Consider the following 19,502-nt stretch of genomic DNA (forward strand, 5'->3'; position numbering starts at 1 on the left):
GGTGCCTTGAGGACCGCGTTTGAGAACCTCTGGTGTGGTTTAATGTACTGTAAAGCACTGCAACTCTACAGTATATTGGATTAGCACAGTGAACTGTCAAGTTACAATTTTATGGCTTCTCTGTAGTTCCTTCCCAGAGCAGTGGCAGCTTCATATCTACATTTATATGGTGTGAAAACAAAGAGGAGAAGCAAAGATGGACATCTCAGTTTCTGGAGACCTGTTGCAGGGTCCCCAAATATTTATTTGAACGGTAAATAACCTGTGCACATTGTAACCAATTAGCTTCTTTATGGTTTATCGAGAAAGAAAATGAAGTATTGGAAATTGCGTTACAACAGAACGTGTACATTGGAAAGCATTGCAGTTCTACAAGAACAAAACCAAAATAACTCAGAGGATTGTGTACAAATCTCTAGCACTGTTCTATTCATAAAGTAAAGCTGCAAATTTTTTAAAAATAAGCACCTAAAAACTAAATACATTTACAGTGCAATGTTGAAACAGTTGTTACAAACACACATACAACGAAAATACTGCTGTCACCCCTGTCACAGGAGGCTTGTGTCGCAGAGCCCTTGGGTTACTGAAGCTGGTGATACGATGGGGGATGACAATTTAAAACAGAGCTGCAAATGCCCTTATCAACGGAGTAAACGCTGTGGCAGCTTCACTGGAGATCCAGCTGAGCACGTCTGGCATCCCTGCAGGTTGACATAGTGATGCCAGCTCCTGGATTCACATCTGGTGCCAGAAATGGCAAAGACTGTCGCTCTGTCCTCTAACCCCTTGCCAGGCAAGGGCCTTCTGTGTCATTGTACAATCTCAAAGTAGTGCAAAATTGCCAGGATGTGCTGCGGCATAAATATATATCCGGTGTACAGAGCCATTCCGACGATGGAGACCAACATGGAGTCTGAGGAACAAGGGTCAAGAAACTCAACAATACAAGAAACAAATGAGGCACTTTTATGGAGGCTGGCATACATATAATTACCATCTGAAAATCCTCTACAAACCAATAAGTAGCAATGGCACTAGTCCCAGTAACAGATTCACTATTAGCCCTTATTCAATAACAATACTGTTCTGAGCCAAACAACTCGTACAAATAAACAGCACATGAATTCCCAACTAAGAATTTCCAATGCTTCTAAGTGAAGTCTGCATCATTGTAATATAATAACTTTTTAAAGACCATTTCAAGAGAATTTTTATAAATGTAAAGAATTCAAATCCGATTTGTATTCAGCGTAACGGGAGGCAATTCAATTAGCATTGTGGGGATGCAGCTCCTGGGTTAAGTGCCCAGAGTTATTGAAATGACTGCATTGTGCCAGGCACTTTACAGTGACTAATGCCCATGGTTTAGTGGTGGTCAAGGGCATCTCCCAGGCATGATGCAGTTACCACAGATTTCTGCTTGTACCCTCAGAAGAGTGCTAGCAGAAATCCATGGGAGCAAATTAATAGATCCAAGCACTTAACCTTGGAGCTAACTGAATCACCCCCATTGGGAGCAACAACAAAAAATCATAGTCCTCAATATAATCACAAGCCATTGAGGACGAGGTTATCAACAGAACATTGCCTTGATAAGAATGGCAGCCACACAAGCTAATAAACCAGTGTAATGGAAAACTGAATTTTATGTCGCACCAAATGACAGTATTTATTAAGAGATTTATTTTTACATAGCATACACACGAAGAGGGGGAAAAAAGCTATTCAATAAAAAAAAAAAAAAAAAAAAAGTAGTGTTATTCCCCGCCCCTACACCGATTTTAGGGGGTTATTACACAGACTTTACCTCATAGCTCATAGTTCAGTACATCCCTGGGTGCTCGTGGAGGAGGACGACACACACCGTTAACTAATTAAGTCCGGCACAGCAATTAGTCGCCGGTTAAACCCCGCGGCTAATTGAATTCCCCCCCTGCCCCAGTGAAATTCCCTGCCCCAGTGCAGCTCAGTTTATATTCCTCACACAAACACACACCAAGGAGGATTTCGTCATGCCAATTAACCTACCAGCATGTTTTTGTATTATGAGAAGATATCTGGAGCTACCTGGTTCACACCGAGAACAAACTCCCTGGTGAGAACTGGACCCATGACCAGTGTTGTGCTGCAGTAATGCAAACCATTGTGCTTCCCCAATATTATTTGCCCCCAATAAAATAGTCTGCAATATATATATATATATATCGGGTGTGCATTAGATGTGATTGTAAGCTTGCGAGCAGGGCCCTCCTACCTGACTGTTTGTTTTCACTCAGTTTTGTCTTCTAATTGTGTCCAGTTGTAAAGTGCAACGGAATTTGCTGCACTATATAAGAAACGGTTAATAAATAAAATAAAATGTGGCTATAGGGTAGATTTTTATTACTTGCGCACAGCATATAATCTTAACACCTATTAAAAAAAAATAGTGCCAGAAATTCTGTAGTAAATGACCAGGTTACAGACACGACTTTGCCTTTGCTGTTCTGTCAGCAGAATTAGCCTATGACTAACCCCGATTAAAGTACTTCACAGAGCAGTTTCGCTAAAGACGGAGTTAATGATTAAATAGTACAATACAGGCACAATCTCCACATCTATTTCCAATGGGCATAACTGCAGGGAAGTACAGAAAGAAGTTTAAACTTCCCTGAGCAGCAAACTTATTAGGCCATCAACTAAGCACATGAAGCAGACCGGTCTTATCACACCAACCCATCGCGTGCACGACTAACTACAAAGCTTTAAACTTTCCGACTCCTTGGAGGTTTCAACACAGAAGGAGCCTAACCTGCCCTTAAGGTAGAATTTCTCACTATTTAGGTTATTTTTACTAAATGTCAGCTTTTGAAAGCAGCCAGCCTGCTGAACTTAAAAAGCCTAGTTTACAGTTAATAGAATTGCAGATTTAAGTTTTGTGGGCACAATATAGACAGTGGGTGGCATCGAAAAGCAATAATTTACTAAATATAACTCTTTGCATTAACAGCAATATACAAAATCCCCCATGGGTGTTACAGAAGAGAGACTTATTAACAGGATGCTAGAAAGCATGGCCTAGATCACGTAGATCAAATATGCAATTTATACTAAACAAAAGCTTCTGTTAGCTCAACAGACTGGACAAGGTTACACTAAACAAACTCTGCCGTAGTCCTGATTGGTCAACGCAAACGACAGGACGGCTATTAGATTTAAAACCCTATACAGGCCTTAAATAGCAAAAAAAAAAACCCAACAACAACAAAACAAGTACTCTTAACCCTGACATACAAAAAGACCACAGGCAAAATGGTTTTGGTAGGATTTGTACACACTGGAAAGATCACATTAATTGTCTGAAGTGATAGGAGACTGTGGGGGGACGCTATTCAAATGGGGCATTTTTATCACGCATGTCGCTCCCAAACAGACCGGGTTTAGCAGAGTAATGCAGCTAGACCAGTCCAAAGTACTGGGCGCAACACTAAAAATGCTGTTTGAGTGGCCAAACACATTTCAGCAGCATGGGGGGGATGTTGCAAGCTGAAATGCGTCCCACCACGGCTAATTGCGCCCGAACGGAGGAACCACTGAATTGATCCGTCAGGCACTAGCTAATGGCGGCTGGGGGAGAACGACAATTGAATTCCCCCCCATTATGTTAATGTTGACCATATTATTTCAGTATTAAACAACCCAAAAACCATGTGTTGACATTACTACTGTCGTCAATCACAATGTCAACATATCTCTCAATACTGTGAGCATCTCAATAGCCATTATGTCGGCATATTGACTGGAACCCAGCAACACAGTAAAAAGAAAGGCTTTACAGATCTAAAACAAACAAGATGTACAGCTGGTAATCTGATACAAAAACACACGGAACAAAGTTCCAGCCAATAAACAGACGAGCCCAGGGAGGACAGAAACCTCCCGTCGCGCAGTAGGGCAGCGTGACCCGCTCCGGGGACAGTGGCAGGTGGGTAGTTTAACTAGAGCAGTACACCTGTCAAACCGTAATGGAGGTGTCCAAAGGCAAGCTCAGGGAGGACAGAACCTCCCGTGGTGCAGAAGGGCAATAGCTTGGCTCGATGCAGCATGAGAACGGCATCAGCTAGGGCAGTGTAACATTGCTCTGCGTCTCTGCTGTATAAGGGAGACTCTACTGAGTCCTAAGAGCTAATGCGTAAATATGTGACATATGGATATAAACCTGGCGCATATGCTACTGGTACAGACACTACTGTCTATAAGCCTGCAATGTAGCTATTTAGTTAGCCCATTTTTGAGACTGCAACAGGCTCCAAACACTGAAACAGCCCCTGGATCCCTGAACACTCCCTGTGTACTCTGCAAACCGTCCAAAAATAATATTTGTTCAGCATAACATAAGAGCACTGAAGACCGTGATGTACAGTAACACCCTTATTATATTCCGTCACAACATTTCTGCGCATCAGTGTAAATGCAGCCTGGAGACTCCTGGAAGCTGTGCTTCTCCCTAGTATTCAGGACTCACCTCCGTGGCTTAAGCTGGGTGCACACTGTGCAGATCAGAACGCTCTGATCCCCAATTATCAGATTAGTGCGCACCCTGGACAATTCTTAGCTCAGCAAGTACTTTCTTTAAGAGGATCGGGATGTCGGCCATCTCAATTTTTAAATAAAAGATATGATATTGGGTCATCAGCCCGATAATTGCATAGTTGTGTACCCAACTTTATACTACAACTACAAGTCTTATGACTTCTTTTTTTATTGAGGGAATCATGAAACGGACGGGAATTGTATATAAGGTACACAAATAACACCACAACAGAATATGCTGGCAGTATATAAGTGTTAATAAAGAAATTATTTACAAATCACAAATGACTGCTCACTATGGAGTCTATTTACTAAGCCTTGCATGGAGATAAAGTCCCTGGCACAGGCTGTGTTTGAAAAATGACAGTTAGAAGCTGATTGGCTGGTACTTTATGTCTAGTGACTATCTTCATCCAAGGCTTAAGTAAATAGTCCCCTATAGCTCGAAAGGGGTGTAGTATGGTATGCCGGCGGTCGGGCTCCCGGCGACCAGCATACCGGTGCCGGGAGCCGGACCGCCGGCATACCGACAGTGTGGCGAGCGCAAATGAGCCCCTTGCGGGCGCGCTACGCTATTTTATTCTCCCTCCAGGTGGGTCGTGGACCCCCACGAGGGAGAATAAGTGTCGGTATGCCGGCTGTCTGTATTCCGGCGCCAGTATACTGTGCGCCGGGATCCCAAGAGCCGGCATACTGAAGACCACCCGCTCAAAAGACCTAAACCTCAAATATGAAGTACGAGCAAGACCCTCAGTTTCTGTAATTCACCTTGAACAGTTGAAAGACTGTCATTACACGATCACTGTGACGTAACATTACATAAAGGAGACAGGGGACGTAGTTAGGAGACCGCTGGTCACAATACCTCCCCCTACATCCCGCACCCTCACAATCCCAATGGTCGGCATTCCGACCAAAAGGGACTATTCCCACTCATGGGCATTCACAACAACGAGTGGGAATAGAACCCATGGCGACCGCAGCATGTCAAGTGCAGTGCACTCGTACACCCGCCCCTCCGCTGCCAGGATACCGGCGTCTGTATGCTGACCGTCGGTCAAGCATAACACTCACGGAGACAGGGTCTCCCTAGGATAAAATGGATTTTTATATATATATATATATATATATATATATATATATATATATATATATATTTTTTTATATTCTATTTTTTTTTTTTTTTTCCCCATTCAATAAAAAGTTTACTTTTGTCATTTACATTTATTGCTTAACGAAGAGTTTATTCCCGCTTATACTACCGGGTAGGAAGTGTTCATTCATTTAAAAGGACATGCTGAGACAGCACTGAATAAGGCAGGCCTGGCCAACCTGTGGCTCTCCAGCTGTTGTAAAACTACAAGTCCCATCATGCTTTGCCACAGTTTTGCTATTAGGGAATGCTAAAACTGTGGCAGGGCATGCAGGGATGTGTAGTTTCACAACATCTGGAGAGCCACAGGTTGGCCAGGCCTGGAATAAGGTATTGAATGATCTGGTCACTGCTAAATCTTAAGGCCATTACTCACTACTTATTCTCCTTGATCTCTCTGCTGCTTTGGACACTGCTGACCACTCTTCTCATACAAACACTACAATCCCTAGGTCTTCCGGACGGTGCACTTTCTTGGTCCTCATCGTACTTATCTAATCGCTCCTTCAGTGTTCATTTCTCTGAATCCATCTCCTCTTCGCTAGCTATCTCAGCTGGAGTACCGCAAGGCTCAGTCTTAGGTCCACTGATTTTCTCTATCTATACCACATCTCTTGGCATACTCAAATCTACCTATCCTCCCCAGATTTGTCACCATCTGTATTGGGCCATGTCACTGAATGCCTTTCTGCCATTTCATCTTGGATGACATCTCGCCACCTCAAACTTAATATTTCCAAAAGAGAATTAATTATATTTCCACCAGCCCATAGTAGTTACCAACCTGATATCTCGATCACCGTTAATAACTCAGCAATAATTCCTACCCCACAAGCTCGCTGCCTAGGTGTCATTCTTGACCCTGAACTGTCCTTTGTTCCCCACATATTTACTCTGTCTCAAGATCATGTTATGTACATCTAATGGGCCCTACACACCTGGTGATTGGCCGCCGAGGTGCCTAACGGCCGATACGGCTGGCTAGCGACCCGGTGGCGGGTAGGTGGTGACAGGAGGAGTGAAGTTTCTTCACTCCCCCCCTCACCCGGCCCTACATGCTAATATTGACAAGATTGTCCATACTGGCATGCGTGTATAAGCGACCAGGCACCAACGATGAACGAGCGTGGGGCCGCGCATCGTTCATCGTTGGTGCATTCACACTGAAAGATATGAATGATATCTCGTTCATTAATGAACGAGATCGTTCATATCTTTCAGTGTTACCGCGTAGTGTGTAGGGCATTAAGAAACATATCCAAAATACAACAATATCTTACACAAGACACAGCAAAAACTCTAACCCATGCTCTCATTATCTCCCGCATTCATTATTGTAATAGTCTCCTGACCGGTCTTCCCAAACATAGGCTCTTACCACTACAATTAATTTTGAATGCAGCTGCGAGGTTAATCTTCCTTGCTAGACGTTCATCATCTGCAGATCCGCACTGTCAGTCCCTCAATTAGTTACTGGTATTCTACCATATTAAAAATAAAATACTTTTACTTACATACAAGGCTAGTAACCAAAGTGCACCAACATACATCTCAAAATATCTCCCTACCCGAGCTCTCCGCTCTGCACAAGATTTCTCATTCACACTCAAAATTACAGGGCTTTATCCGGGCTTCACCCACTCTGTGTAAAGCCCTGCCACGCACAATAAGACTCACCTCTAGTCTCCAAACCTTTAAACGTCCCCTGAAGACTCACCTCTTCAAACAAGCCTATCAAATTCCAGACCCACCCACATAACCTTCAGTGCTTCCCTATCTATTACATCCTCTCTGTATCGTACACAACATCACATATCTTGTCTTTCTCCAGCAGGCTCCACAGGATAACAATGGAATACGATGAAGCAACAGCGGATTTGCACCAAAGCTTTCCGGCCTCCCAGCATGCATGGGCCGTTCATATATCCCCGCCTCCTGGCTCAGGCAAATCAGTTTTTTGTTTGGTGCAGCAGGAACCGGACCAGCAGCAGGAACCGGACCATGGTCAGTGGGCTACTGGTTTTTAGCAGCCCTAAGCATTCTTATTTTATTTTTATAGTCTTACTATTTTTCTGAGTGATCTTTCTAAACAGCGTCTTATACGTACCTTAAAAAGAGTCGCTCCAACAACTCTCCGCCGGGTCGCGACAAAGCTTACACACAAGTACAGTGCTGTTTCGGCGGGCGTCTGTGTCGGATATACTAGCAGGTTCAGCAGACGTTACCAGGCTGTGGCCGGAGCAGGGGAGAAGTTAAGGCATCGGTTCCGCTTAGAAGGGGAATACGGACACAGCCGCACTGTTTTGGGAGGAGACTACCAAACGGTCGCTGAGGCGGCTGCCACCTCGGGTGCATCAGTGCTAGGCATTAGGGATCATAGGGTCCAGGAATAATATGAGGCCGCGATCCCTAGGGTTGATGTCAGCAGTGGGGAGTCAGATGCTCTCCTGGTCACTCCTCCCCCCCGGTTCATGACCAGTTTACTCAGAGTCTCCTGCCATGAACTGTTTCCCACTTCCCTCTCACAGGCTGTACACGAAGAGGACCCAGTCGCAGCATAGGCGTCTGTGTGACTGGTGCGTCTGTGTTCACTACAGGTTCATGGAGCGGCAGTGTACACTAGTAGCGTCTGGAGCCACTCAGCGTTTACTAACGTATTGATCGGTCCTGGAAGCGAGGCGAGTCTCCCTGTATACCACTCTACTGAGTACTGGTAATACAGCACTAAGTCTCTACCTTTTTAACTATGAATAGTTAGATAAGTGCCTATTGCGTATGAGTCTGTATACATTTACTGTTTCTTTCGCAATACGTCTGAATACGGTAGATCTGTTTAAACATGATGCAGTAATATGTTCTCCTACATACTTGAAATGTATTTGTAGTTGATGATGTGCTCATATTGCTTATTATACTAATGTATAACATGTGACTGACTGCTAGTGCGATTGCTGACTTTACTATACTCTGTCAGTTTTGTTCTATTCCGATCCTCAATACTGGTGCATGGGTAGGGTCAGACTGTATGTCACTTTAAAAAGCTTAAACTGATTACAGTCACAAACTGTGCAGTAAGTACACTGTGGAAGTGTTCATTATTTATTATGTCTAAGAGCGGCAAATGTGAGGAAGATACACTCACAGCAACACCAACACTCATGTTTGTCTTGCAAAGCTGTGTTATCCTCTGAGTATTTGGTTCAGGATGGTTTGTGTGGAAATTGTTTTAGCTTTCACCAGGGGTTCTGGAAAAATACAAGACCGATTCATCTGCAGGTTGATCCACCTTGGGCTCTGTTTGCACAGACTTTTGTGCAGTATAGCTGAAAGGATAATTCCTCCAACTCCTGTACCGGGAATAGGTTACACAATTAACCCTTACATGCAGCTTCCCACTTGTGGTGTATCACTTCCAGCAGCTGCCTCTCAAGAGAAACAGGCTGATAAGCCGGTGGTAAGTAAATCTTCATCCTCACAGGTTACACATGGTTCAGACGAGGCTTCATCGGAGGATGAAAGCTCAATGAATTCTACTTCGGCATACGAAGAGGAGGAGGAATGTCTCAGTAGATATAGCGGAGTTGATTAAAGCAATGAAAGACATCCTATCCTTAGAGGATTCAGCAGAGCCTATGTTAAAAACCAAGGCACCTGTGTTTAAATGTCCCAAAACAGTTAAGACGGAGTCAGATCAGCTGACGGAAATCATGGAAGAGGCTTGGGCTACGCCTAATAAAAAGTTTAGAATTCCTAAAAAATGGAATTCCAATTATCCTCTTCCAGCTGGGGATTGTTTATAAAGGGAGATTGCTCCTAAAGTAGATACGCATGTGATACGATTAGTGCGAAAATAGACATTACGTTTGCCTTCCACATCATTAAATGGGGTCACGAATAGAAGAGTGGATGGTTTTTTTAAAAACATTTTTTCCCTGTCTGGGGTAGTCATAAAGCCAGCCATGGCTTCAGCTTGGATGGCAAAGGCAGTGGCTGCCTGGGCTGACGCATTGGACGAGGATTTTTCAATAGCATCTAGAGAGCAAAAATCCCATATAAAACAGGCTGCAATGTTCTTGGAAGAAGCCGCATTGGATATGGGTACTATTGCCTCCAGGGTATCCGCTTCAACAATAGCTGCTCATGGAGCAGTTTGGGCTACGTATGTGGAAAGCTGATTCAGAATCTAAGAAGGTTTTGGAATCTTTGCCCTTTTCTGGAGATATTTCTTTTTGGTAAAGAATTGACAAATATTTTGGAGTCAGAAGCAGACTCCAAGAAGATAAAGTTTCCTTACACATACAATTTCAAACCTAAAGTTTTGGCTTTTCAAGGAAAAGCTAAAGGTAAAAGATACCAGACTTCTTGTATTGGGACTGCCTGCTAAGACTAAAAAGCATTGGGCTACCAGAGGACCAGTTGGTAAAACAGATAAGCCATTAGCCAGGGGGATCCCAGGGTGGGGGGCCGACTTCTACAGTTTGCACAGATCTGGCAGCAGTCTACAACAGATGCCTGGGTGCAGGAAGTGGTATCTATAGGTTATGCTTTTGCCTTCAAGAAGCACCCTCCTCGAAGGTTTTTTTGTACCAGTCCGTCTCGGGTAGAGACGAAGGCCAGGGCTTTGCAAAAGGCAGTTCAGAAATTGCTTCAGTCAGGAGTAGTCATTACAGTTCCTCATGCACAACGAGGACAGGGGTTTTACTCAATTCTGTTTATAGTTCAGAAGCCAAGTGGGTCATTTTGGCCCATTCTCAATCTCAAAGTGCTGAACAAATACATTTGGGTACCTCGGTTTCACATGGAGACTTTACGTTCCATCATTTTGGCCATGGAGCCAGGGGATTATATGGTATCCCTGTATACACAGGATGCTTACCTACATGTTCCTATAGCACTGTCCCATCAGTGCTCTCAGGTTCGCTATCCTCCAACAGCATTTTCAGTTCCAGGCCCGACCTTTTGGGTTAGCCAAAGCCCCCAGAGTATTACCAAGATTATGGTGGTAATGGCAGGGGATAAGAAATTCTCAATACCTCAACGGTCTTTTAATCTCCTATGTTATCTGCAACAGACAGTGTGTCTGCAGAAGCACGAGTGGTTAATAAATTGGACAAAATCGTCTCTAGTTCCGTCAAAACGGATGATTCACTTGGGGGCTGTACTGGATTCAAGTCTTCAGAGAGTAATGTTACCTCTGAACAAGATATCCAAGATTCAGGACTTGCTACACAGTCAAAAGGTTTCCATTCACGCAGCAATGCGTGTGATGGGTTTGATGGTGTCAACATTCGACATGGTGGAGTATGCACAATTCCACTCGAGGCCTCTGCAGCGTCTGATTCTTGTCAAATCGAATGGGTTACATCAGATGATAAAAACACAGACTATGGTTCTTACGATAGAAGTAAGGTCATTAGCCCGGTGGATACAGACATCCCATCTGGACAAGGGGAGACCCTTTTGAATATCAGATTGGTAAATTCTGATGACAGATGCCAGGGCTGGGGAGCAGTGTCAGGAAGGTTGTGGTTCCAGGGGAAATGGACCAAGGAAGAAGGTTGCCTACCAATAAATATACTGTAACTTTGGGCCATATACATGGCACAGATTCAGGCAAAGGACATTCTTCAGGGAAAATTAGTCTAGATCCGCTCGGACAATGCAAAGGCAGTAGCGTATCTCAACCATCAGGGAGGAACTCGCAGCAGAAAAGCGATGGAGGTAAGTCACATACTAAAGTGGGCAGAACTTCATCATCCAGCCTTGTCCACAGTGTTCAATCCGGGAGTCCTAAACTGGAAAGTGGACCCTTTCAGTCGACACGGCATTCAGGTAAGCGAATGGGCTCTACACCCGGAGGTCTTCCAGACTCTAGACGACATATCACCGAATATGGCAAACCAATATTCATTGGTTCAGTGAATGGAAAATGGACCTTAAGTCTTTCAGAGATTCCAGGGTCTTAGCATTCCTTCAGACAGGAATGGATAAAGGTTTGAAGGTGGCTTCCTTGCGAGTGCAAGTGTCAGCATTGACTGTATGGTTCCAAAAGAAAATTGCCAACTTACAGTATATGCGTACTATTTTCCAATTCAACCTCCTTTTGTTCCTCCTACAGTGCCTTGGGACTTAAATTTAGTCCTGAAAGCCCTTCAAGTTGCCCCATTTGAATCACTTAAAGTGGATCTTAAATGGTTGACAGCTAAAGTTATCTTTCTACTGGCCAAGGCGTCAGCTAGAAGAGTGTCATATTTAGGGGCATTGTCAGGTCGTTACCCATTTCTGTTTTATTTATCCAGATAAAGCAGTTCTCAGAACTAGATCTGTGTATCTTCCCAAGGTGGCATCTAAATTCCACCTTAATGAAGAAATTGTAGTCCCGGCTTTCCAGGTACCGGGCCTTTCTGCGGGCGATGAATCGCTGGACGTGGTCCGTGCCTTAAGGATCTACGTGGATCGTACCAGTGCCATCAGAAAGACAGATTTTCTCTTCATTCTCTACGGATTTCACAAGAGGGTGGCCTACTGATAAGCAGACACTGGCAAGATGGCTTCGGATGACGATTTCAGAAGCATATTCTCAAGCTGATCTCCCTGTTCCGGCTAATGTCTCTGCTCACTCTACTCGTAAGTTAGGTCCATCATGGGCAGCACAACATGGTGCTTCAGCAGAACAGATATGAAAGGCAGCCACATGGTCTTCCTTTAACACATTAATTAGACATTATGCCATGGATACCTTTGCCTCTCACGACGCTGAATCCGGGCGAAGGATTCTCCTGTCCAATCAGAAGTGTCCCCACCACTAAATTGCTTTGGGAAATCCCATTGTTATCCTGTGGATAACCTGTGGACCCTGCCGGAGAAATATACGTTATGGTAAGAACTTACCGTTGATAACCGTATTTCTCCTAAGTCCACAGGACCCACAGGGATCCCACCCTGACGCACCTGATTTGAGGATCCTTTTACTCACTAACCTCTTCCTTCTTGTACGGAAGGATGTGCATGTGTGTTCTTAATTTGTCGCCTGATTAGGGCTATCTATGATGCTCCTACCTTGAGCTTTGGAATACAACTGATTTGCCTGAGCCAGGAGGCGGGGTTATATGGACGGGCCCGTTGCATGCTGGGAGGCGGGAAAGCTTTGACCGATTGGTGCAAACCCGCTGTCGCTTCATCATATCCCATTGTTATCCTGTGGTAAGTTCTTACCATAACATATTTCTTTACTCTCACACCCTCCTGAACCTGGGCCAACATTGCTGGGTGATCATATCATACAATCCATAAAGAACCTAGCAGTCTGGTGGACCATTATGTAATAGGTAGCATCTATCCTTGTGTATCAATGCCTAATTCCCTATAGATCACAAGCTTGCGAGCAGGGCCTTCCTACCTCTATGTCTGTCTGTTTTTACCCAGTTTTGTTCTATTACTGTTGTTCTAATTGTTAAGCACAACGCAATATGCCGCGCTATATAAGAAACTGTTAATAAATAATGCCCCCAAGTTGCTAACAGTGAGACAATACTCTGGGGCAGATTCCATTTTTTTCTTCTTTAATGGCTTTTATAGACCCCAATGCTTCCACAAAAGTAAAAGCACCCATAGCACCCACTTTTGTGCAATACCAAGCCACCTGCATATGTTATTGCACACACACACCAACCTGCCTTATGTCTTACTCTGCCTCCCATCTCATTCAAGCAGTGGGTAGTGTTCACTCTAGGCTGTTTTAGCAGGGCGCCGCACCCTGCCCGATTTTTTTAAGGGCAAAACCCGCCCTGCCCTTTCTGCGGCACCCTGCTAAAACAGCCGCCCGCTTTCTACCCTCTCAGCGTGTAAAGATGCCGCGTGCATGGCATCCATTCACGCTGTCAGAGCGCGCTTGGGGGAAGCCCAGCACCTCCGTAGGTGCTGGGCACACCCCCAACAGTGACGGCGCCGGCCGCCCACGCCTGTGGACTGAACCGCCCACTTGCATTATGTGCAAGTGGCCACGCCCCCTATTTGCATGGCCACGCGCGCTTGTGCCCCTCACGGACCCGCGCCCTGCCCGTCCCCTAGAGTGAACACTAAGTGGGGTAGAGGTCTTAAGCCTGGAGAAGTGATAAAGCAGTGATACGTGGATGATAACACACACCAGCCAATGAGCTCGTAACTGTCGTTTTTCAAACCCGTAAATGATTGGCTGATGCGTTATCACCTTCCGCTTCTCTAGGCTTTCTATATCTGTCTCTACTGGGGGGGAGAATTTGAGTATTCACAACTCAAATACTTAAAAAGAGCACAGTGTGTAAATTAGCTTATTGCATAATTCTGTTAACAGCCGTGTATACCACATCTATTTGCTAGTACAAACGTGCCCAGGAGTAAAAAGATCTGAACATATTTGTGCTATGCTGGCAAAAAGCAGACAATACAGCTGGCTGATCTATGAAAAGATAACATGTTCACTATAAAGACTTAACATTGGTGAAAAAGTGTGGATGATCAAAGTTACAATATAAGAAAGTGCTTAGTTGGAATCTGTGTGTTAGGTGTTGCACCTATTTAAAATATTACACCCTTCAATACAGACGGCTGCTTTCAAGTTGGGAAGTGCTGACCCTCAGTAGGAATTATACAGAAAAAGGAATTGAAAGCGCTGTCCCAATATTATCAGGGTTTTCATTTAAAAGCAATTAATATCAAGCACAAATCGCACAATCTACTATATAAATGCGAAAATGTGTCCTTTTGTCTTTCTATACAAATTCAGAGTTTACAAGCGGCGATCGTGAAATTTTACATACGAGCGTATTAAAACATGGCCGAGGCAACCAAAACAATTAGAAATCCCTAGCACCCCTAGGGGGGATGGGGGGGGGGGGGGGGGGGGGCGACAGCAGCACAGAGTATATCAGGAGACAGCATAACTCCAGAATTGCTGGAGCAATGTACTCCAAAACTGGTACACATATGCCTTACAATCTGGGAACACACACTGTAGGGAGAGAACACCCACAGCACCCTTAGAGGTGAGGCAGCAGCACTGAGTATTTCAGCAGACAGCATAGCTCTGGAATGCCTGCAGCAATTTACACCAAACTTGCTACACATATGACTTACACTCTGGGAACAAACACTGTGGGGGTAACACCACTAACACCCCTAGAGGTGGGCCAGTAGCACAGACTATATCAGGACATGCATGATATGTCAGTGATCACAGGGCTGCATGTGACAGGGCCAGTGACATGATGTGAGGAGGGAAATGGAGGCAGCAGGAAGCCACAGACAGTTGTATAGTGGGAAGAGCAGGGTCCCTTGAGGGACCAAAAAGGGGTCCGGCCACTACACAAAGTGCGTCAGGGAAGCAAGACGTACCTATATACTAGATCTACAACCAATTAAATTAACGAACAACTATCATTCTAATTTACCATCCTCATCCTGTAGCGACGCACGGGTATTCAGCTATCTACAATGTTATTTATACTGTGTGTTTAATATTTCCATTTATTTTTGTAAACAGACTTTCGTACTCCAGCTACTTTGTTATAAAATCACAAACTCAATAGTACCAACTCTATATAGAACTTTCCTTTAAGAAATGAGAATGTCCATTACATGCAGTTGTGTCTAGAAGAACAACTAACAGAAAAGAAATAGCTCCAGTTCAGCTATTTGCTGCGCTACTACGTCCACGTGCTGTATATATAATTCTGAAAGGAGAGTTCTATATGGAGTTGGTACTATTGAGTTTGTGATTTTATAACAAATTGTGCTATTTGTGCTTGATATGAATTGCTTTGGAATAAAAACCCTCATAATATTGGGACAGCGCTTTCAATTCCTTTTTCTGGATGATCGGACTATATAACACCTACCCAACAGTAGCTCCTATGAAGATGCCCAAACATGGGTAGCCAGGACCGCTATTGCAGCTCATTATAATCCTGTGATATTAGATGTTTACACTACACAAAGAGGACTATTTATAGAGAAATACTTTGCAGGAAAACAGGGTTTTTCTCTGCTCAGTGCTATTCCAAAAACAGGTTTCCATGGAGAAGTTCCTGACTTCCATAGCGGCATCCCCGCTCCACGCCTGAATTGCATCACCATACTTTACTATGGGGAGTGCGATTCATTAAAGGACAGAAAGCTCAGCTTTCCGTTCCCCTGGTGTGTTCAGATTCGCCATCTCAGTGTGGCATAATCTGAACTGCAGTGTGAAACCAGCAGGGAAACTCAATGCTCTTTGTCCGCCACTTGCTCCATCTCCTTGAAATCCCAGCAGTCCATGTAACTGCCTCCCCTGACCTTAGGCGCATGCGCAGAAGAGGGAACTGCCTTCCGACTAAACGCTAAGCAGAGGACCACGGCTGGTGATAGAATCGCCGGAGCCCTGGCTACCGGATCACATCCCCAGAAAGGTAAGTATACACGAATTGTTACTTAACCAAGTTATATATTGCACCTAACTGATGCCATATATGGTGACACGTAACAATTCTGTTTTCACTTTCTTTATGAACAGACCCCATAGAACAAAGCAGCACTGAAGAGGAGGCACGGCTATAATAAACTATTAGTCTTGTCAGAGGGTAAGATGGTTGTACAGTCTCCAAAATATCATTATTGGGAAGCAGGTGGTATCGTAATAATGTAGCATAGGTAGAAGATTTCTAAAATACTGAATAATAGGGTGTTAGTAGGTTGCATAAGCCTTTCAAAGAAGGAATCATTTTATGTAGTACTACAACTAAATGTACTACAGGACAACTGTGAAAATAGGTCTTACCACCTAAAGAGTGCATGTATGTATGTACGTACGTACGCAGATCATGCAGAGGTCCTCTACTAAAAAGTACCAGATACAATAATAAAAGTCTAGTATAAAGGTCAGATGCATCATCAATCTCTGCAAACTGCACATCCACTGCCTGCATAGATATCTGCTGCCAGGGCTGTGGGTAGCAGTGAGGTAAGGTAAGTAGCGGGGGAGGCACTGCCTAGAATAACAGCCAGATTTACACAAATAAAAATGATTAGAATAATACAATGATTGTGAGAGAGAGAATAATTAAAAAACACATTTATAAGTTATAAAAATCTTCTTTGTATTTATTCTAGTCATTTTTTTGGTGGGTCAAAACTCTGGAGTACACTGAAGTATGACCGCACCTTACTGGTGGGCAGATAAACCCAAAAAGCTGCTGCAATCATTGGAGACTGCACCAGCTTATTGGCACTGCCACACAGTCATCTGCGTCCATTCTAAAGTAGCCTGCACAAGAAAAAACTCCAGCAAGTAATTTGCAGGACTCTATTAGAGTAGGGAGTTGGTAAAGTACTGTACATATATATGAATTGAAAAGGAATGCCGCTTTACAGTAATATCCCCATTTGAAAATACATAGCAAAATGCAGTGTATGAGTGTACTTAAAAAAAAAAAAAAACACACAACATACATGATCTAAATGGTGCATTTATATACACCAAGTCCCCATGCCCTATACCACGCTCATGAAGCGGTTGTCGCATTTGTGGAGTCTGCCCCTTTCTACATACATGAGCAGGCAGTGAGAGACCATTAGGTAGACAGACCTGCACCACACGCAGGGGCAGGCCCGGAGCGCCACACGCAGGGGCAGGCCCGGAGCGCCGCAGGCACGGAGCGCCACACGCAGGGGCAGGCACGGAGCGCCACACGCAGGGGCAGGCACGGAGCGCCACACGCAGGGGCAGGCACGGAGCGCCACACGCAGGGGCAGGGCCACCAGCAGCTGCTTCGTGACTTGCATAAGATCCCATGCTAATGACATCACACCTGTACTGTAACAGTGATGTAACACGTAAGTGATAACATCGCCCTACAATGGAATACCATGATATCTCTCACTAATAATCATTATAATAGCTGTATAAGCAAAGCCTTCCCCTCCCAGCTGCATACACCATACAGTACTGTATATACTAAGCAGAAGCCACTACAGCAAGCCCAGTGCTGTACAGCGGTCACCAGGATGCTGGTTATATAGCATGTATAGGCACACATACAAACGCCATGCAGCGTGCCCTAGCGAACAGGGCATGCTGGTACTTATAGTCCCACAGCAGGGGCACAAGGCAGGAAGGATACTGAAGACGGTCCTCTCCCAGGGCTCCAGCATGTACAGCGCCGTCACCAGCAGGTATTGATAGTACAGCCACGACATCTGCTTCCAGGCTCGGCCCAGAGAACCCTGAGCCCCAGCATCACAGGACACCTTCATCCTCCGCGGCGTAGGAACACTGTCACTGCGAGCCGCCCCGCCCGTGTGTGTAGTCAATCACAGCGTGATCCGATGATCATGATGCACGTCATCCCCCTTCCTGCTCGCGAGACCGCCGCTGCCACGTGACTAGGGTCTCCTGGTCACATGACGCGGGGTGTGGTCACCGCTGCGTACGGCCGGCTCAGCAGCTGCTCAGAGAGATCTGATGTTATGGGGGAGCCGTATCTAACTTTCTACAAAGTACAGGTGGAGCGTGGGGAAGTTGCTCATGAGCTTTTAGCTGGCATTTATCTAGTACATTCCATAGAATGATAGCTAAAGTCTGGTTGCCATGAGAACCGTCTCCAGCTGTACTTTGAACGTTTGGGCCATATGGCCCCAGGGTGATGCTGTCACTGTCAGGCCACGGGGCGGGAGTATATCTGCTCGCAACTCAGTGACTGCCTCCTGTCAGATGTCCATGTGTCAGCACCGTCAGCACAGGGCTGTTACCATGACGTGATACATACGTCTGTCCTGCCTGCACAGACAATGCATTTCACCATAGAGATCTCTATCAGTGGCCTGTTTAGTGTTTATTTAGTAGTTCAAGTTCAGAGCTAACCTGCTTCAGAACGGGATCCGGTATTTAGGTCGACAGGGTTTCTAGGTTGACATGTTCTAGGTCGACATGTCAAAAGGTCGACATGAGTTTTCCGCATTTTTTTTTTTTCACTTTTTCATACTTAACGATCCACGTGGACTACGATTGGGAACAGTAACCTGTGCCGAGCGCAACGGTAGCGGATCGAGGCACCTTGCACGAAGCATGTGAGGGGATACGGTGCACTAATTGGGGTTCCCGGTCACCGTACGGAGAAAACGACACCAAAAAAAATCAGAAACTCGTGTCGACCTTTTGACCTGTCGACCTAGACCATGTCAACCTAAAGACCCTGTAGACCTACTTACTGTCGACCAATAGTGGTCGACCCAAACATTGTCGACCTACTTACTGTCGACCTTACATACCACACCCCTTCTGAACATCATAAAACTTGTTTATAACATTAACAAGTGTACCCTCACAAGCAGTTGGGTGAGGCGGAGCCTTTCCTGACACACTAACATGTAAACCAGAGGTTTGACTGTATAAAGTATGGGGAAAATACAAAGAATATATAAGAAATATCTACTTTGTATTATTCTAATAATTTTTCTCATACGTCCTAGAGGATGCTGGGGATGCTTCAAGAACCATGGGGTATAGACGGGATCCGCAGGAGACCTGGGTACTTTAAGACTTTCAAAGGGGGTGTGAACTGGCTCCTCCCTTTATGCCCCTCCTCCAGACTCCAGTCAGATTCTGTGCCCAGTGAGACTGGATGCACACTGAGGAGCTCTCCAGAGTTTCTCGGAAAAAATACTTTTGTTTGGTTTATTAACGCGTTTCGGACCTATGAGTTTATGCTTCTGAGGAAGGACCATAAACTCATAGATCCGAAACGCGTTAAGCAAGGTGCCG

General features: G+C 44.8%; 1 protein-coding gene across 1 annotated transcript; it reads right to left on the bottom strand.

The window, feature by feature from the left end:
- Positions 1-205: 205 nt before the first annotated feature.
- On the bottom strand, positions 206-18,424 carry SPTSSA (serine palmitoyltransferase small subunit A). Its single transcript, XM_063947483.1, has 2 exons — positions 17,863-18,424; positions 206-916 (listed from the first exon to the last, which is right to left on the bottom strand). The coding sequence occupies exons 1-2, from the start codon at positions 17,993-17,995 to the stop codon at positions 813-815; spliced, it is 237 nt and encodes a 78-aa protein (XP_063803553.1). The 5' UTR covers positions 17,996-18,424; the 3' UTR covers positions 206-812.
- Between the last annotated feature and the right edge of the window lie 1,078 nt (positions 18,425-19,502).

Source organism: Pseudophryne corroboree, chromosome 12 (genome assembly GCF_028390025.1).
Source record: "Pseudophryne corroboree isolate aPseCor3 chromosome 12, aPseCor3.hap2, whole genome shotgun sequence".
NCBI lineage: Eukaryota > Metazoa > Chordata > Amphibia > Anura > Myobatrachidae > Pseudophryne > Pseudophryne corroboree.